Source organism: Hemicordylus capensis, chromosome 3 (assembly GCF_027244095.1).
Source record: "Hemicordylus capensis ecotype Gifberg chromosome 3, rHemCap1.1.pri, whole genome shotgun sequence".
In the NCBI taxonomy this organism is placed as follows: Eukaryota; Metazoa; Chordata; class Lepidosauria; order Squamata; family Cordylidae; genus Hemicordylus; species Hemicordylus capensis.
The window spans coordinates 15,323,515-15,344,326 of record NC_069659.1 but is presented as its reverse complement, the minus strand read 5'-3'; the positions used below and the strand labels follow the sequence as shown (position 1 = coordinate 15,344,326).

The window sequence follows — 20,812 nt, the reverse complement described above, 5'->3', positions numbered from 1 at the left end:
GTTGATACATTACCTATGCCCATTTCTAGAGGTGAATGACCTTAAAACAGTGGTACATATGCTGGTACCTCCAGGCTTGACTACTGTCTTTCGCTCTATGTGGGGCTGCCTTTGTACATAATCGGGAAACTACACTTGGTACAGAATACGGCAGCCAGATTCGTCTCTGCGACAACACAAAGGGACAACATAAAAACCGGTTCTAAAAGAACTGCACTGGCTGCCAATATGTTTTCGGGTGAAATTCAAAGTTCTGGTTATTACCTATAAAGCCCTTAATGGCTTGGGCCCAGGCTATTTGAGAGAGCACCTCTTTTGTCATAATCCCTGCTGCCTGTTACAATCTTCTGGAGTGGTCCAGTTACAGTTGCCACCGGCTCGTTTGTTGGCAACCCAGGACCGGGCTTTCTCTGTGGCTGCCCCAGGGCTTTGGAATAAGCTTCCTGCTGAAATAAGAGCATCTCCTTCTCTGTTTGTTTTCAGGAAGAACCTCAAGACCCTCCTGTTCTCTCAGGCTTTTAATTAGAATTAATTTTAATAATTTTAAAAACTTGTTTTAATAATTTAATCTATTGCTTTTGTTGTCATGTATTTTAACTTGTGACTTTTAAATATTTTAAATTTTGTACACCACCTAGAGAGAAACATATCAGGCGGTATAAAAATATGATAAATATTTGCACTGGGAGGGAAGCTCTTGCTGGTGACACTGGTCAAGATCCTTTAGGGGCAAACAGTCACAGGACAACCTGGAATGGGAAAATAGCAGGAGCAAAGGGTTAAATCTCTTCTCCCATGAACTCAACAGGTGGACTTAGGCAAGCGACTCTCTCTTATCCTCAGCCTCCCGTTGTGCAAAATGGGGATATCCACAGTGACCAGCCTTCCAGCTGTTCTAAGAATTGCTGACACAATATATATGAATGGCTTTAAAAATTAAAGTGTTTAACAAATGTCAAGTCATAATCCCTTGAAACTCATGGAATCCAAAAGTACTCTAATGAAGGAAACGTGCAGATCAAACTGGCAGAAATAGTGACTCAGATCCTGCATACGGACATGTGAATTGTGTGAAAACAGTATATGCTATGGAGGCATTTGTGGTAACGCATCAAACTTAAATTGTTTTAATATCTATATTATGTGATCTACAAATGATCTAAATCATGTGATCTACCAACATTGCACACAAAAATGAGCCTCAACAACTTAAGTCTTTTTTTTAAAAAGTCTACCTTTTCTTCCCTCTCTTTCAAGGAAATACAGATTTGATCATCCGATAGGTGATGTGGTGGTTTGGCCTGGTATCGTATCTCTCTTCAATCTGGGTTTTGCTTGGCATTTCTTGAATATCTTGATGGATTGGCATGGATTGGCCCACTATGCTCATGAGCTTCACCTCCAAATCACCCAGCTGCTTGTACTCCTGCAGTTGCCATGGAGAAAGATGAGCAGGCTACTCAGTAGCAGCTAAGGACATAAGAATATACCTGCTGGATCAGGCCCAAGGCCCATCTAGTCCAGCATCCTGTTTCACACACCAGATGCCGCTGGAAGCCTACAGCAGGAGTTGAGGGCATGTCCTCTCTCCTGCTGTTACTCCCCTGCAACTGGTATTCAGAGGCATCCTGCCTCTGAGGATGGAGGTGGTCTATAGCCCTCCAACTAGTAGCCATTGAAAGACCTCTCCTCCATCAAGTTATCCAAACCCCTCTTGAAGCCATCCAGGTAGTTGGCTGTCACCACATCTTGTGGCAGAGAATTCCACAATATAAAGGTATAGTGTGCCGTTGAGTCGGTGTTGACTTCTGGTGACCACAGAGCCCTGTGGTTGTCTTGGAAGAATACAGGAAGGGCTTACCATTGCCATCTCCAGTACAAGATGATGCCTTTCAGCATCTTCCTATATTGCTGCTTCCCGATATACCGGTAGGTGTTTCCCATAGTCTGGGAAACATACCAGCGGGGATTCGAACGAGCAACCTCTGACTTGCTAGTCAAGTAATTTCCCTGCTGTGCCATTAGGTGGGCATATTCCACAATACACAATATATTAAAGCTACTCTTTAATACACTATTCTACCCTGCTCCACAATTTAAAATGTAACTATTATTTTAATTATTTTATATTATTATTATTTAATATAAAAATCCAATCCAGTATTAGTAAAGGGAGTACATCATCAAATTTTTGAGTTCCAAAATGTAGTAAACAAAAACCATCGCTGTACAAATTTATCTGCTTTTCATTCATTTCTGATCTTCTAAAATAAGTTAATTGTGTATGTAATGTGATGTGCCAAATATATTTATACCAATTTATTAGCAAGGAGTGGATGTGGAAGTTCCCACTAAGTTGAAATACAAAGTCTTGCTGCTGCTGACAAAATGCCAACCCTAAATCATGATTGCACATAACCAAACAGGACTCCTTTTGGATTGTGTAATCAAACACTTTCACCCAGAACTATTCTTCTAGACAGGGTAGAGAATCCCTGCTCTAGAAAATAGCAAAGGACTGAAAAACCAACTTTAAAAAAAAGGGTTTTAAATAAACAGACAAACCACAGTTTGTGGACTGAACTTTCTTTGGCATGAATGATGGAACAAAAAAAAGTTTGGCCCGTTGCATCAAGAAAAGGGTTAGGGTCCTGCCAATAATTAAGGCAGGGCTTCTCCAATTTGGGTGTCCAGATGATGCTGGACTACAGCTCCCATCATCCCGCAGCCACAATGGCCAAAGGAGTTGGGAGTTGGGAGTTGTAGACCTAAGTCTGGACACCTAAGTTTGAGACATGTTAATTTGCCAAGGTCAAGACAAGCTAGGCAACTGCTACGAACCGCCCAAACTCCAGAGACATCTGCCTCATGGCTTAGGGAGAGACTGCAGCTACCTGCCCTTTGGGAGGAGGAGCACCAAAGTGGCTTAGGAGCTGATTAGGCGGACTGCTTTCCCTTCACCCAGTCCCAGGGTATTCCATGACTGACTGAGAACCTTCCGTTTTATTTTATAATACAGTTAGAATGGGGGGAAAGTGAAGCAGTGACAGTCTTTCCAAATGAAAATGAGAAAACAGTAATTCATGAAATGGTTTTGCTTATTATTTTTGCTGCTCACCGCATAAGGGGCAAAGGGTCCAAGTGGATATATTTTAATTTGCCTAGTGCCCCCACCCCCCACAAATTCCTTGTACGTATGCTACATTACTGGCAAATATCCTATACACCTGAAGCTTTCAACTGGGGTACTTGAACCTCTAGGGACACTTTGAAGCCTTGGAGAGGGTTCACAGAACCCTCCTGCCTCCCTTGCATGCTACAATGTTAGCTCCCTCTCTGGCGGTGGGGTGGAGGTGAGGGGAGGCAGAGTGTCAGGCAGCATTCATTCTTTCTCCACTCTATAGGACTGGCTGACTTAGTTGCTCAGGCTCCGCACACCCCTCTCTCAGCGTGACTGACAGGCTCAGGTAGACTGAGCCAAGAAAAATGAGACATACAGTAGATTCGGAAGAGAACCCCTTACCTTGAAATCATCTGCATCTTCATATAGGATGGGAGGTAGAAATTGCACGCTTGACTCTCCATGCAGATAAATCAGTTCAAAGCTGTCTTCATCTTCTTTCCTCTTTGCCTCTCTCTCTGCTGTTGTATCCTTGGGCATCCTCCGGTCTCTTCTCCTTGCCCGGGAAAGGACGACTTGAGAGGCGGAGAACTCATCAAAAGCTTTTGCATAAGAGAGGGAAAACAGCACTTGGGAACCAATCTGCATCTTTCAGGCAGTGCAACAGGAGAGGATATTCTATCAGGAGCGGCTAAGATTGCAACCCTGAACACAGGGGCGTAACGAGGCTGGAGTGGGCCCAGAGACAAAATTTTTAAATGGGCCCCTCGCTGATACATACACACTCACTTCACATGTGACTTGCCTCTGGGGGGCCCCTCGAGGTGTGGGGGCCCCCAGGCAGCTGCCCCCCCCTTGCCTAAGGGTAGTTACGCCCCTGCCTGAACACTAGGGAGTAAGGTTTGCTGGCTAACTGGCTAACACAGAAGCAGCCCTGCAGAGATGCAAAATCTCTGGGGATGGGCGCGTAGCTCAGTGGAAGAGCATCTGTTTTGCATGCAGAAGGTCCCAGGTTCAATCCCTGGCATCTCCAAGTAGGGAGAGACTCTTGCCTGAAACCTTGGAGAGCTGCTGCCAGTCAGTGTAGACAAAACTGAGCTAGATGGACTAATGGTCTGACTCCATATAAGGGACTTTCCTAAAATAGCACAAATTTAAGTGCTCTGTAGTCTTTTCTCACAACCCCAGTGGGCATAGGGGGGTGACTTTTGCTGCTTTCTTTTCTCTCCAGATGGAGTTCACACTACCATTTCTGGGGGTGTGGGATGGAAAGGCAGGATCAAATCTACCTTCAGAGGAGAGCTGGTCTTGTGGTAGCAAGCATGACTTGTCCCCGTAGCTAAGCAGGGTTCACCCTGGTTGCATATGAATGGGAGACTAGAAGTGTGAGCGCTGTAAGATATTCTCTTTAGGGGATGCAACCGCTCTGGGAGAAGCATCTAGGTTCCAAGTTCCTTCCCTGGCTTCTCCAAGATAGGGCAGAGAGAGATTCCTGCCTGCAACCATGGAGAAGCCGCTGCCAGTCTGTGAAGACAATACTGAGCTAGATAGACCAATGGTCTGACTCAGTATATGGCAGCTTCCTCTGTTCCTATGATCAGTGAACTGCTGTGCAGCATGTGGCTTGAGTGCCCACATGATCCACGCTGCTCAAAGCAGCACAGCTCCCTGGAGGCCGGGGAAATGAAGCCCGGCCTCCAGATATCCCTTGATGCACCATGTGAAGAGCTTGGTGCATTGAGGGAGTTCCTCTCAAGCCGGGTACTCTTGGCAGCTGGCTCTGTGTCTGCTCAGGATGTCTGCTGCAGGATCAGACACACGGCCCTGGACCTGGGGAAAGGGGCTACTTAGGGAGGTAGTGCCAGGATCAGCCCCGAGCAGCCCATTGGGGCTGCCCAAACCTGGGTGGGGGTGCTCATGTGGACAGTCTCCAGGAAACTGCCCCTGAGGGTTGTGCAGCTCTCAGGAGTTATTCCTGGAGTTAAAAACTTCTGGAGGAAGGAGAGCGCAGAGAAAATTGTACCCTTCCCCACTCAATGGAAACTTCCATTTTCATAGTCCTGTAGAGAATCTCAGCTACTGGACATAGTATGACTTAAATAAGCATGCACAGGACCGTGCTGTAAGAAGGCTCAAATCTTGCAGTTACAGCAGCTAGATTAAGAAAAGGAACTGTAAACATGGGACATGTTTGTATGGAGGTCCTTACCAGCTCGATGCCTAACATGTCTGCTTCCATGCAGGTATGGCTCTAACTGGATTGAGAGAAATGCATTTAGAGTCCTCCTTGTAGTGTTTGCCCTCATTCACAACTTTGTGAGGTTGGGTGCAGCAGAGGCAGGCCATGAATCCACATCCACCAGACCCAAGTCCAATTTTATTCATTTTTCAACAGTTCTAGAACTGCAAGTTGCTTACTTGTAACTGGAGTTCTTCTGGTGGTCATCTGTCCAGTAAACTTCTGGAAAACTCACAAGCTCTTCTTTTTCTGGTCTCTGATAGGCAGATAGGCTCCTAAACCGAGGTCACATGCTCCATACACCCCTCCTCAGTTCTAGAGTTATCCATAGAAGAATTCTGCAGCCGGGCAGGCTGAGTGGGTGTGTGACTGGACAGATGACCACCAGAAGAACTCCAGTTACAGGTAAGCAGCCTGCAGTTCTTCTAAGTGGTCTCTGTCTATCACACAGATGGGCACATCACAAGCTCCAGTACTTTGGAGGAGGGAAGCAGAGCCAGAGACCAGGAAAAAACACAATCCATAAACCGTAAGCGTGCTAAGGAACGGGTCTGGACTAAACAGTGACAGAAAAAAACACAATTTATTGAAGTCTTACTATCATCTCCAAATCCTATATTGTCCATATCTTCCTCAGACATCTGCAGGCCAGCTCCCTGAGTAAGAAATAATTTTCTAAAAAAGGAAACGGAGAAACATTAAAAGTATGAGATTTGTTTCTCTTTAAGAGAGAGACTACTGGTTATAATATCTACTTATTTCTGCTAGGTTCCTGTAGTGTGTACACGCTCAGCTTTTGCATGACCCTGTGGGTTCTGCTCTCCATGTCAGCATCAGCCCAGACACGATGGCTGATAAAATAGCATTTTTTAATTGGAACTAGATTAAGCACTGCACAACTAATTTACAGACGTGGACATTGCAATCCCCAAGTTTTTGTGAAAACAGAGGCATTTACCATCATTGTTTCTGCCAGTATTTAAACAGCAGTGACAGACACAGATCAATCAATTTATCTATCATATTTTTATACTGCCTGACATGTACATCCCCAGAAGTTAGAATATCACAAATATAAAGCCCAGATAAAATGATTACAACTACTATGATATAAAACCAATTAAAATTAATTAAAAGCCTGAGAAAACAGGTGTGTCTTAAAGCTCTTTTTAAAAACAGTCAGAGATGGAAAAACTATGGTTTTTTTAAAACAGGGATTACATTCCAAAGATTCAATCCTGCCACTTAAATAAACTGAATGCACTATTTTTTACATGCTCAGGGAAAGCTAGGAACTTTTTTCCTGCATTTCTGGAAGAACTTCTGAATAGGTTACTTCCCACTGACCTGCACATACCACATTTTCCATGGACAGTCCTGCTACTCTCCCCTCTTCCTCCCTCAGCCCCACTCACTCTGTCTGGAGTGTGCCAGCCCCAGCAAAGGCAGGGTTGGGGGAGAAATACAATGAAGAGACTCTTCTTTGGCACTTGGCAGGTGTCTTTAAGGTTTCCCCCCATAAGGTATAATGGAGGTGTATCGCTTCACGTCGGGGGGAAAGGGGTGGCCTAGAGTGGTGTGGGGTTGGTGGTAGTGCCCAAGGGGGGCAAGGAAGCTACCATAATTTTTTCAAAGGATTTGGGCAGAGCGCTGATTTTTGGTGATTTGTTGAAGTTTACGTGTCTTTAAGGTTTCCCCCCATAAGGTATAATGGAGGTTCCAGCAGCCCCATAACTGCACTTGGGGGGTTCTGGGGTGGCCCAGAGCGAGTGGTGGTGTAGTGCACATAGGGTGCCAACCACCCCCATGGGTTTCTAACCCATGGGGTACAGGGTTCTGTTGTTTCTGCAGTGTTCTGAGTGTAGATTCTTTGGTAACAAATGAGTGTGAATTCATGGTTTGTACTGAAAATCTTATTTTTCCTTATGCAGAAAAACCTTAAAGACACGTAAACTTCAACAGTTCACCAAAAACCAGCCCTTCGCCCAATCCCTCTGCAATTTGGGGGGTAGCCTCCACCCATTAGGCACTACCACCCCCCCTACTCTTTTGGCCCTGGGACCCGTTTTCTTGATCTGAATCGATTCGGATTAATTCGGATCCGAATTGAATCTGGCATGATTCAGATGGTCAGATTTGGACCCAAAAATGAATTGGGGGTGTTTCAATTAGGATCCGAATCGAAACACCGAAAATCCAAATTGCACACCCCTACTTTTATGTATTTCTGTCTTCTCATGTCTTTTAACTTTATGACATCCACTTTTATGCCCCACTCCCTTTTTTCCCTTTTTTAAAAAAATGCCTTTCATGTATTTTTATGACTTTTACTATTTCTCAGGCTTTTAGGCCCTCATGCTTTTGGTGTATTATCTACTATTTTTAGTATTAATATGTACCGTTTTATATGTAATCACCTTTTATTTACTCTCTCTTTCTTAACATATAATCACCCTTATACTTTATGCTGGTCTGTGACCGTAATAAAGATTGATTGATTGATATCTGCTTTCCAGATTGTCCAGTTCACTTGATGCATTCTCCGTCTCCCTCTATACTAATCCCACACTAGTCTGTTTTGCATTATCTCCTGTCTCTGCCTTACAAGGGTTTTGTTGCCCGGCTTATGTAAAGAAACTAGACTTGTGGGATATTGTTTTCTCAGTGTTCCCAGAAGGAGCCAAAATATATATGCCCAAAGACAAATTAACTTCCAGATAAGCAAATAATCAGGAGATCTCTTTACCTGGGTATTTTAAGATGCTGTAGTCTACGGTCAAAGAGTTTGCTGATGAGATAGATATTTTCCTTCTCTAATGAATGGGCAGTATCTTCCATTTCGTTCACTTCCCTCCGGTAAGCAGCAACCTGCCAAGGAAGAGGGGACTATGCACTGGAATCTTCATATGAACATATCAAGCTGCTTTATACTGAGTCAGACCATTGGTCCATCTTACTCAGAGATTCTCAAACTTAGCCCCCCCCCCCCCGATGCTGTTGTACTACAACTCCCATTATCCTTAATCCCAGTGGCATTGAGTTGGGGGCCCTGATGTAGACTAATACTTTCTGTTCCAACACAGATCAGTATCTGCACAGGTGAATGTTTTCTTCTTCTTCTTCTTCTTCTTTTTGCATTGTATTTATGGGAAGAATTAAATCTTACAAAGGGAACACAGAGTTCCCAAATCCCATATTTCCCTCCTAACACAACTGCAGGTGCCGGTCCAAGCATATGTGGGAAGAGAGCGTTTTACCTAGGCCTGGAGGTCCAGTGGGTCCTCGCCTAGCCTGAAAACCCATTGCCGTGGGGTGGGGGGGACTGAGACTAAGTGGGAGATCATGCTTGAGGATGTCCAGCTGCTTGCTAGAGTAGCCGTACCCTGATTAAAAAGAAGGAACGATCTGCTGGTTCAAGAAAAATATATACTGGCTTTCTAGGCCAGCTACAGTTCACCAAGAGAGACACATTGTTCCCTCTCCTCCTTATGAAGAGCACAAACAGTAGCTAGAAATGCATAAGGAGGGTTGTTATAAAAATACATATCTTCTCTTGCACCAGCGGATATTTTCAGTTGTTTTGGCTCTGATTCTGGCGTTTCCCTCTCCCCCAGCCCCCCCCCACCACTTGTTATACCATCTTCTGTGGCTTGCCTTGTCTCCCCTTCTCCTGCACTGCTCCCTTTTGGAATCTGAACATCTGTGTGACCTTGATGATGCATCTGCTTCTCGCCCTTCTGACCCTCATTCCTGGGGCTGGGCCTTGATTTTCTCTTGACTAGACTACATGCTCACCTCTGGCTCTTCTATCTGACTACTTGTAGCCCTGACTATGCAGGACCCCAACACCAGCAGAGGCCAGTGAAGTCCATGGCCCATACATGGTGCTGTTGCCCATGCATCAGCTGTATGCTTGTAGGATGCTGACTGTACTACCCCCCACCTCCAAATAGATGAAAGTAAAGAGTGTCTGTGCCCTGCAGTGGTGGCTAAAAAGCTAAGACTCATGGTACAGAGTGACTGTAGTATTTGTTGATTGAGAAATCCAGATACCGCCCACCAGCACAACACACTTACCTCTTCTTTTAGCCACTCATTTTCTTTAATCTCCCTACAGCTTATTGGGTCAATGTGCTTCACAGCATTCTGAAGAAAGGAAAGGCAAAATTGAGGCTGAAGTAAGAAATTTTGCACTGAAAAAAACCAGAGGCAACAGTCTGAACTTCCTCTTAATTATTTAAATTTTTTGTATGCCCTCCAGTTTTTCAGAAGATGCTTGTGGCAGCTTACAATGACGTAATGTTAAAATGATGACCAATATAATCATATTCCAGAATTAGAGATGTGCACAAATCAAAATTTTCAATTCATGTTGAATTCGAATCGAATTCCAAAAATTCCTTTTGAATTCAAATCAAATTCTAATCTGGTCCGAAAATTAGATTTGAATTGAATTGAATGTTAATCTATTTTGACCCTGTTTTGGCACTTTTTTAACCATTGGGGCATCTGAATGGTTTATAAAAGGTGCCAGACAGCTCTCGAATTGAATTTGAATTGAATTTTGAAAATTCAATTTGAATTTGAATCGAATGGCCCTTTTAAAAGGTGATTTGATTAGAACCCAAATCACCCAGATTTGAGTTGAACTGATGCAAATTCGACTCAAATAGCACATCCCTATCCAGAATAAAAACAGGTATACAATCTGACCACACCAAATGTCATTCTAAATACAATAATTTCACACTGCCTATGGAAGGTCTACAGAATGGGCTAAGACATATGTTAATGGATTTCATAAAGCTGTGGCCACCACAGAGAAGGCCCTGCCTCAAAGTCCAGGAAGCCTTACTTCTGAGGTCTGTGAACTAGGTCTTGCCTCCAGATCCCAAGGGACAGGAGGGCCTATGGCCAAATTAGACGTGATAGCAGGAGATCTGTGATCTCCCCCTCCCCCTCCCCCAAGAAGTTCAGAATGCAGCTAGAGCAATGAAGAGAGCATTGACAGAGGGGGGACTGAAACCTTTCCCACATCACATCATGTTTTCTATTTAAATTGTTCCCCTCCACAGAGCTGCTGTTTGTCCCACAATGCATATCCATGGGGCAAATAGATCTGGGGATGGATTCAATCTAAAAAATGGCATGGAGGGAGAGAATTTACACATGCGCGCGCGCGCACACGCACACACACACACACAGGCTCAGTTCAAATTAGTGCCCTTTATGGATGCCTTTGCCCTTAAAAAGGGGGGGGGTGTAAGCTGATCACAGATCTCCTGCCATCACCTCAGTTGCTACCTTAGCTGCAGAGATTATGGTGGCTGACAAACTGCACAAGAGAACGTGGGTGGCTGGAGCACTGCCCACACCCTAAGGAGGTGAGATCATTTCGGCCGCCTGGAAATTATTTGCTGCCAAAGTTAGGAGCCAGCTATTATATGGGGCGCAATATAATGGTCCTTTTCCTTCATACAAGCCTATGGATGCAGTTCAAAATGACTTCCTTAGGGCTCTACTTAGAGTACCTAGATGTGTCCGCAATGCATTATTAAGGTTCGAGTTGGGTGTTCTGAATATCGAGGTCTGGGCCTGGTTGTCTATTTTGACCTATTGGCTTAAAGTCAGATTTTCACCCCAAGGATGGATTTCCCTTATCCTGGCTGATGTATTCCAGCCCACCTGGGACCAGGCTATCCAGGACAAAATTGTGTCCTTGGGTCTGTCTATGGACTACCTGGTCCTGTTAAGTCACAACCAGGCCAGGCAGATCCTGAAACAAAGGCTCTTGGACTTTGAAATCCAACAAGAACTTTCCCGAATCCCTGATTGCACTAAAAGGAGGCTGGGTTTGAGCAGTTCTAGTTGGGGCCCTGCTGCTTATTTGAATGCCCTGAGCTTGACATGCTATCAGAGGGCCTTTTTTAGAGCAAGACTTGATATGTTACCTTCAGCGGTGCTCTCAGGGAGGTTTCTGGGGATTCCTAGAGAGGATATGATTATGCCCATGTGGTATGGGGGAAGTCGAATCCATCCAACATGTTTTGTTGCGCTGTCCATTATATAGACATTTAAGATGTTCCTTACTTACTCCTCTTCTGACTCCCTTCCCAGGTTGCTCTGGAGATTTTTATGTTTCCTATCTTCTTGCGGATAGAACTTTAGATGACACCTTTAAGGTGGCTAAATTCTGTTCTATGGCAGTACTGTTGCGGCAGCGAGCTTTTCCTTGATTAATTTTAAAATTTTATTGATCATTTGTTTGTGGATATTCATCTATATATTTAAATATTTCACTTCCTTATTGTATTTCTCTATGCTATGAGATGTTGTTATGTTATGTTATGCTGACCTTGGGTCGCAAATAAAGAACTTTGAACTTTGCCCACACCCTTGTTTGTGTGTAAGCACTGCCGCTGGGCCTACACTACAGGACCGCAAGGCTCCATCGCAAGTGCTCCATGAATGCAGTTGTGCCACGGTACACACCCACTGGAAAGAAAGGCCATTGTGTCCTGCAACTGTGTTCACCGAGTGCTTATGACGGAGCTCTGATGCCCTACAGCACAGCCCCTTACACTCACTCAGGGCCACAGGCAGCTGGAGCACCACCTGCATTCCCTTGCATAGTGTGTCAGCCAATATTTTGAAGGTTTCTGTCAACCTTCAGGAATAGCCTTATGCCATCAAGCTTTTGGAGCACAGTTCAGTTTCCTCTTCATGTTCTAACGCTGCTTTTATTGGTTACTTCTATTGCTCATTTTAAATATGTTTTAATTTCGGCAATATTTTGCATGGATTGCTTATGACACACTGAAGTGGAATTGTGGAGTAGAAATAAAAAAATCTAAGAGTTTCTATTTTGATTTCTTAGGATAATTATGACTGCCTTATAGCTTAAAGAAGGATATAAATAGTTAAACTAATATCAATAAATACATAATTACATTTAACACTTAAAAAACAACACCACATGGGACAGTGGCATAATCCAGCTAAAACAAAGCACTTTTAAATCACATGAATTTGAATGGGAGAGTTAAGCATTAAATATTTTCCATCGAGATCAAATGAAATTGTAAGTGTTTGCCGCTGGCTGGATCACACCCGTAAATAGAAAAGGACTAGAATATCAAAGACAAAACCATACCTCAGTGGCCCATTCCTTCTTCAGCTCCATTTGTTTCAGAGTGTATTTGTCAATTTTTTCCTTTGTTTCTTCCAGAGCAATTCTAAAATATTCTTAAAAGTGTGAGTGGTGGAAATCATTAGAAAAGGAGGATCTAGAATTACTTTTTTTAAAAACATACTTAAATGCAGACCCTTTATACAAATATTTTAAAAGTACATTATTTTAGAACTCTTGACAGTAACCCCAGCCTTTCCAAAGTGTTTTTTTCACTACACAATTCAATGTCTATTATATGAATACTGCAGGGGGTTTCAAACTTGGATCCCCAAGTTTGGACTATAACTCCCATGTTGTTGGACTACAACACCCACCACCCCCAGCTACATGTCCAGAGGCCGTCACTGGAAATGACGGTGCTACCAGCCAGGCCCCAGCCCCAGTGATTCTGCCTCTGTAACGTGATAGAAAGACACAGGTCTACATTGTTACAGGATCTGGATCCCAGATCTGACAGTACACACTCCCTGTCTCCCACCTATAAATTTGGTTTATAGCCCTACTGGAGTGTTTGGCATGGTTGATGTGTCTATGAAGAAATAGTCCAGGAATAAGCAGTGTTTTAGCACTGGAGTTTGGAATAATCTAGGAAGCCCTAAAGAGGGAGAAGCATGGCAAATGCGTTTAACTCCCAGGAGAATCCAGTCAGACGTGCTCTTACCCCTGGACTTTGAGGCTGAAGTCCCAGGGCCTGCACAGCACCCCCCCACCCCGCAATCCTCTTTAGTCTGTCCTGAGTGGTTTGGTCATCCGGCTGAGCATTATGATGTTTAATTTGCGGGGGGGGACACCAAAGGCCTTTAGGTCCAGGCTCCAAAATTACCTAGGTGCACCTCTGAGTCCAATACAGACATTCTGACCTATTAAAATCAGGCTGACCGCATGGTTCATTCCCAGCCACCTGAGACTTCCCTCAGATGCAGTCTCTATTGCTCAGATCCCTCCAGAGCAAGTTTGCAACTAGGGATGTGCGAAACATTTCAGATACAAAACGTTTTGTAGACAAAATGATACACCCATTTTCCAGATCTGAAAGTTTTGTATACAAAACAAAACGTCCCTGTTTTGGCTACATTTTGTGTTTGACATCTCTTTTAATTTCCCACCCTTCCAGCTTTCCAATTGGTGACATAAAGCATGGGCTGACCTGCTGATGATTCCCTCCTTGTTCCCCATTGGCTCTTTTGCCTCTTGCCACTCTTTACTGACCCCACATTGGCCAGGGGAAGGGTCGAAGAAGGGGCAAGGGTGGAGGGGAGTTCAAGGAGGAGTTTTCAATTCAATCAGCAAGTTAGTAGTCACCATTCTGCCTTTCTGCCTCATTGAAGAGAGAGAGAGAGAGAGAGAGAACGAGAACGAACTAGTTCGCAGCATTGCATGCCTCAAGTTGCCATGATGCCATGAGATTTTCAACGACAAACCATGAATCCACTCTCATATGCTACCAGAGAATCTACACTCAAAACATCTCAGAAACAACAGAACCCACAATCCATGGGGGTGGTTGGCACCCTATGTGTTCTACACCACCACTCGCTCTGGACCACCCCGGTGGCCACCAAGTGCAGTTATGGGGCTGCTGAAACCTCCATCATTCCCTATGGGGAAGAACCTTAAAGATGCATAAACTCCATTAAATCTTTAAAAATCAGCCCTCTGCCCAATTCTTTTGAAATAATTCTGGCAGCTTCCTTGCCCCCACTGGGCACTACCACCCACCCAACTCTGCTCTGGGCCACACTTTTCCCTCCAACGTGAAGCTATACTTTTGCTGAAACTTCCATTATTCCCTATGGGAAAAATCTTAAACTTCAAAAATTCACCAAAAATCAGCCCTTTGCTCAGTTCCTCTGAAATTTGGGTGGTAGTTTCCACCCATTGGGCATTAACACCCCCACCCACTAGTTTTGCCCTGGGGCCATTTGTAAAAATCCAAAACGTTTCAGATTTGGATTTTGCAATTTCGAACAAAGAACAAAATGGGGGTATTTCAGATTTGGCCCAAAAACAAAACGGGGGGTGGGTGGGAAACGCACAACCCTATTTGCAACATTTCTGACATTCCTGCATTCAAGTATCTAAATGGCCCAGTCTCCTCTTGGATCCATTCAATTGCCCCAGGGAGATTGGCTCTTTTGGCTCTTTGTGTGTGAATGTGAGTGTTTAAGGACCAGCCATCCTAGCAGCTTTTTCTTATTATTATTTAGTTGCTTCTCCTATTGAGGTTAGCTATCATTAAGGTTACTTGATCTTTTGACACTGCATCTCTAAATAGTGGCACAGTGCTTCTACCATACCAGTCTCTAAGGTTTTTCAGGCATGATGTTTTCCTTCTTCCTGCCCCCCTCCTGCCCTCGATCACCTCGAGCAGCTTTTTAGACTAGAATAATGGGAAAGCCCTCGTCCCTTGGGGAAGAGAGCCACCTCTTCCTCAGGAGGACAAGAACAGAGTCTCCATGGGAACTCTCAGTACAAAGGACTGCAGCAGTTTAAAGGCTTTGGGGCTTTCACTGCCCAGCCATAGGTAGATTCCAACCAGATTTCCTGGGAATAGTTCCAATCCTGTGTCTTTCTCGGTTTTAAGCAACTCCAGACATCAGAGCCCCTCTAAAATGGATCCCAGCCAATGGCAGATTGAGGCAGAGGAGGCATCTGCCTATGGCAGTGAGACTTGAGGAGTGGCAACTTTTGTTGCTCCTCAGATTTTGCTGTGCCTCTATGTGGGGCGGCAGTAGCAGCAGTAGGAGAGGGGTGTGAGGGGAAATCCCCCCCATTCCCTCTAAATATCGCCACTGCCACAGTGGGATGGGGCGTGGTGTCGGTGGCTGGCTCGAGGAGCGTGGAGGGGCAAGGACGAGGAGGGAAGAGTACCCCGATTTTTTTTTTACTTTTAAAGTTTCAGGGGCAGCAGTGGCCTGCCTCCAGCCCTTCCGCCCTCCAATAACATCCTGCGGCGCACAGCGTCCACTGACCAAGCTCATACCACCGCTCGGGCTCCACCACCGAAGCCACGCGAGCCCTTTCTCCATTTATTTCAGGCAGTTTGCTCCCTGACAGCATTTGTTACATTTTCTCTCCCTTGCTGGAGCGAGAGATAGGGACGTAAATGCTGTTCAGGTAGCAAAAGGCTGCCTGGAATGAGAGGCAGAGAGCTCGCACACCCTTTGCGTCACACACAAAGAAGAGAAGTAAACACTTGTAGTACAAGTATACACTTGAAAATTGTAGCCATTAATACATACAAGGCCTCAGCAGCATGAATGTTTGTACTAGAATAGAGTTATTGTCCCAACTCTCGTCTCTCCTCCTCCCTTCCTCACCTCCCATTTCTTGCCCATCAGAATCTAACGCCATACCAGTGGGGTGCCAGGAGATGAGAACTGAGATGCCAGATATCATGGAACCAGGGGGCAACTTGGCTGATGAGTGCAGAGGGCCGGAATCTTGAAAATAGACAATGTAGGGTGGTGCAGATGACACCCTAAGAACTGTGAGAAGGCCATGCCCCTCAGGAGCATGAAAGCCACCCAAGGGTGTAACCGTTTGGGCCTGAGATGACCTAGACAGAGGACCAGATCCTGCCTTGTATTGGTTCTTTCCAACACTCACTGCTCTGCTCTGCATCACACTCTAGCCTCTGATTGGTAAGAATGAGGAAAGACCTAAGGCTGGCCAGCTGACAGTCTTCTGCACCAAACTGGGCAGAATTCCCCTCTATGCTCTCTTCTCCCTCCCCTGTGTACATTCATTCTCAATCTCTCTCTCTCTCCCCCCTTTCCTCCTCTGATTAGCATTCTATTGTGTTAGTGTGTTGGCACACTAACACACACGTTGTATTGTGTTAGCTTGTACGCAGCCGGCAAGCCTGTATCTGCTGTATTGCTTTCACATTCTTGTAGTAAAATTCAAAGAAGACAAAACTTGGTTTCGTCCTTGTCTCTCCCACAGCATCCACTGGAGAATCCCACCTACATATTAAAATTGGTTGCATGTTTGAGGAAAGAGGGCCGGAAGGATAAGTCTTCCTATAGCAAGCTTGTCCTATGCCCTGGCTGAAGTAGGATTTGGGAACAATTAGAGTGGCCTCCTGAGGGTCCCACAAGGGGAGACAAGCAGCTCCGGGGCTGAAACCACCCGCTAATCACCTGCCACATGCTGAAATGTTTTGGGTATTGACTTCCTAGCAGAAGCCACTGGCCAATCAATTTGACAAGCAAAGCCCTCTTGGTGCCCCTCCCGGTACAGGTAAGGGTACTATGATTGGGAATGATGAGTCCAAGTGGGCAAGAGTGAGGGCTAAGCCTGCTGATGGTGTAGCCATTGGGTAGAGTCTGGTGCCTCAGTGGGAGCTTGCTTTCTGAGTGCCACCACAGCCTGATTTATTGTGGCGATGTTGTAGCCACCAGCTGTGGCTGCAGCCTGACTGATTGTAACAACATAACGAGAAGATAGCCCATCAACTCTGGCTCTAGAGGTGAGCACAGCCTGATTGGATAGCCCGAGGGGTAGGGATGTGCATGGAACCAGGTGGGGGCGATTCGATGGCACTGGGGGTACTGCTTTAAGAGCGGGGGAGGGTGCACTTACCCCTCCCTCCGCTCTTCCCCCACCAGTGCTCCTTTATTCCAAAGTTAATCAGGGCAGCAGCGTACCCCCCTGTTGCCCCCGTTGTCCAGATACAATCGGAAGCATTGGCTATGCCTGTGCGTGCTTGGACAAGTGTGTGCATGTTGACCATCGCACGTGCACCCAACGTGTGCCCACCCATGCTGACACACGCAGGCACAGCAGATACTTCCGGTTGTATCCAGGCAATGGCGCAGCAGGGAGATTCTCTGCCACCCCGATTAACTTCAGAATAAAGGAGCACCAGTGGGGGAAGAGCAGAGGGAGAGGTAAGTGCACCCTCCCCAGTTCTTAAAGTAGCACCCCCAGCGCCATCAAACTGGTGGAACCGGCCACCTTTCGAACCAGTTCGGGGGCCCATAAAGGGCCTCCGAACCAGTTCTGTGCACATCCCTACTGAGTGGAGTCAACCCACTAAGGAAAGGCATGGAGTTTCCCTGTCCAAATGCACCCAGTGATGTGTCAGTGAGTACTCTAGCTGTAGCCTGACCAGTGGTGCACATAGGCAATTTTGGAGCCTGGTCCTAAAGGCCTTTGGAACCCCCCTCTGGTGAGCCCCCCTCAAGGCCCCCCTTTCCTTCTCACCCCACACACCACCACCACCTCCTCCTCCCCGCCCCCATCTCCTCAGCACTCCTGTGACCTCAATTCCACTTCTGTCTCCTCTAAAGTTTTATTTATACTATGGCTTGAACATTGGTGTGCATTCTTGTGTGCGTGCACACTCTCTCATGTTCTCTCTCCCAGCACTGCTTCACTGGAGCTTCCGGCAGATTTCCCTCCAAGGAAGCCTGTAAAGAGCTGGGGGTGGGGGGTGGGGAGGCAGAAAGGAAGGGAAGCTACTCTCCGAGCTATTAAACTACTACAACAAAGCCAGCTGCCTCCTCCTAGAACTCTGGATCCCTCTGTGCACAGAAAAATCGCCTCGGAGATTCCCATTTAGTATTCTTTATGATCCTGGAGAGATGGGCACCGTAAGGGAATGGCAGGAGACAGTGGCCAGGCTTTGCCTGAGGCACCAAAAGTCTTTGCACCAGCCCTGTTCACAGGGGGTGCCAGAGCACCCTGGCACGCCCCACTGGATCCACCCCTGGAGGACAGAGCCAGCCCTCACCACCTCCAGCCACTTCTTCCACTCTGACAGAGCGGAGAAAGCAGCCAAAGGTGACTGGGGCTGCCGAGAGAGTGTACATGTGCCTGCTGGCCTGAGCCTCCTCTCCGAGTGGCTGGCAGCCATGCTGTGGGCTCTGGGAGCCTCCAGCTGCAAGAAAGGCAGCTGCAGCGCTGACTGAGGAGTGAGAGCAGGGCAGACTGCTCAGTCAGTACGCCAAGCGCAGGGCTGCCCTGTCCAACTGTGGGACTCGGGGCAATTGCCCAGAGGATCACCCTCTCCACTCGTCCTCTCCAACAGTTCTCCACTTTGGTTGGCACAGGTAGCGGGGGGGGGGAGACACGTGGTGGTGGGGAAACAGTGAATCTCCTCCCATCCCCGTCCCCCAGGCATGCACGCAGCCTGCCTGCCTTTGCTTCCTTTCTCCAGTCAAGCCGCCCTTCCTCCTTCCTGCTGCTCCAGTTCTGCCTGACTGCTGAGCCATTCCCCCGGGTAGCATCTCGAGATGAAGGTGGAAATCTGGAAAACACGCTTGGCCCGTAACAATGGGAGTTGTCATCCAGCAACAGCTGGGCAACCCAGGCTTGAGTACCCCTGGACTAGTAATCAATACAATAAAAACCCAAGAAGAGCCCCGGTGGATCAGGCCAGCATTATGTTTCCCAAAATGGCTAGCCACTTTCTCTGGGAAGCCCACAAGCAACGTCTGGACCCTCCCCTGCTCTTGCCCCCTACACCCAGCACTTGTTATTCCGAGGTTTATTTTCTTTGACCATGGACATCCCTCACAGCCATCAAGACTAGTCGCCATTGATAGGCCTGTTCTCCATGCATATGCTTAATTTCCTTTTAAAGCCATCAAGCCTTATGACCACCACCATATCTTACAGCAGCAATATGGTTCAGGAGTGCATGGATACTGGTGAACATAGTAGCAATGGTGAGGCTTGGGAGGCGAAGAATGAGCTGCACCTGTGGCTCATTCTCCGCTCCCCCCACCCCAGCTACTACTGCATAGTATCCAAACATATCTGCCATTACTGTCTACCCTGGTTGAGGAAGGAGCAGGGAAAATATGGCAAAAAGGTCAGGCTTGGGCTGATCAGAATTTAGCCCATAACTTCTGGCCAACCCCAAGTTTCTGCTGCTTCGAGTACTACAATAAGAATAGCAGCCCACCTGTCATTTCCTCAAGATCTTCTTTCAGTTTCTTGATGTCCTGTTCCAGGACCTGGATCTGCTTGGCATGTTCAGCACACCCTTTGTTTTTGTATTCCAGCCAGTAATCTATCTCAGCTTGTTTCTGCAGAAGCTTTTGTTCAAACGCATGTATTTGGAGGCGCATGTCTTGATGGAAGAAACAGGTCATGTTTGGGTTAGGTCATAGTTAGGTTCCCTGCTAACTGAGCAAAGAGGCAGTTTTTAAAAGTGGTGATTCTCTTTATTTAGCAGCGGGAGAGCAACTGGCCCTATCCAACCGCAGCACAGCATCCCTCCAGTCGCTGTTGCTGGTGTCTGTCTTATGTTTCTTTTTTAGATTGTGAGCCCTTTGGGGAGAAGGAGCCATTTTGTTTGTTTGTTTGTTTGTTTATATCTCTATAAACCACTTTGGGAACTTTTTGTTGAAAAGTGGTATATAAATATTCATCCTATTCATATAGTACTGGTAACTGCTGAATTAAAAAATGTTAATTCTTCTGAAACCATATGAAACCTACAGCTAGGTTTTCAGGAAAAATCTGAAGTGCTCTCAAGAATTGGTTTTGTTTTGATATAGTGCAATTAAAACAAAAAGAGATTAGATAGAGGGTTTTTATAATGTGTGCTAATTCCCGTATAAGCTAGTTCCCGCTTTTTTAAAAAAATAAGCAAACAGCAATTAACGGGAACTTGTTACAATTAAAGCAAGACTATTCCTGTGGTTAAAGTTGCCAAGAGGATGCCTGTGCTTCTAATAACACTGAAGCACTGGCTGAATTTGCACGTAATGCCAAACCGGAGTTGAAGGGGGCAGAGGTTGGAATTCGTGTACAGTCAAATGTGTGAAACTGCAGTTTCACAACAAAGGTGACCTGCGGTTTTCCTTGCCAAACTCCAATTTGAACCTTGGGTTTGTAACGAGTTTCACTGCTCCAACCTGAGGTTTTAAGGCAGCAGCATTATGTATGAATGCAGATGCTGCCATAACCAAGTTACCATGCTGTTTCTGAAACCGAAATCATACAGAAGGTAGCCCGGACCCATCCAGGAATGTGCCCGGTCCATGCCTGCCATGCTTCTTGCTAGCCACCTCTCCAAGCACTTGTCCCACCCCCTGTCTCCACGCTTCTCAAGCCGTTGCCCAGCTACAGGGACGCCACATTGTACCTTGCCAAACTTATAAGCCTGTCAAAGGGAAAAGACACACATGTGGGGCAGACAGCAGCTGCTGCCCAGCCCGGCTGCTCAATACAAGCAAGCCACAGGTACAGGTTCACCAGTAACACCTTTCTCTGTTGTGGCGACCACCGCAAAGAAGCAGTC

The 20,812-nt window shown here is 46.1% G+C and overlaps 1 protein-coding gene across 2 annotated transcripts in view; it reads right to left on the bottom strand.

Moving 5' to 3' along the window:
- Nucleotides 1–982: 982 nt before the first annotated feature.
- Nucleotides 983–20,812, bottom strand: part of CCDC83 (coiled-coil domain containing 83) — a 30,777-nt gene continuing 10,947 nt past the window's right edge. For both annotated transcript variants that reach the window (XM_053305426.1, XM_053305427.1), the window contains exons 5-11: nt 19,469–19,636; nt 12,514–12,605; nt 9,438–9,506; nt 8,107–8,228; nt 5,959–6,035; nt 3,524–3,723; nt 983–1,426 (exon numbers count right to left, since the gene is read on the bottom strand). In XM_053305426.1, the coding sequence (XP_053161401.1) occupies nt 1,253–1,426; nt 3,524–3,723; nt 5,959–6,035; nt 8,107–8,228; nt 9,438–9,506; nt 12,514–12,605; nt 19,469–19,636 (902 nt within the window). In that variant the 3' untranslated portion in view covers nt 983–1,252. The remainder of the gene's footprint in view (nt 1,427–3,523; nt 3,724–5,958; nt 6,036–8,106; nt 8,229–9,437; nt 9,507–12,513; nt 12,606–19,468; nt 19,637–20,812) is intronic.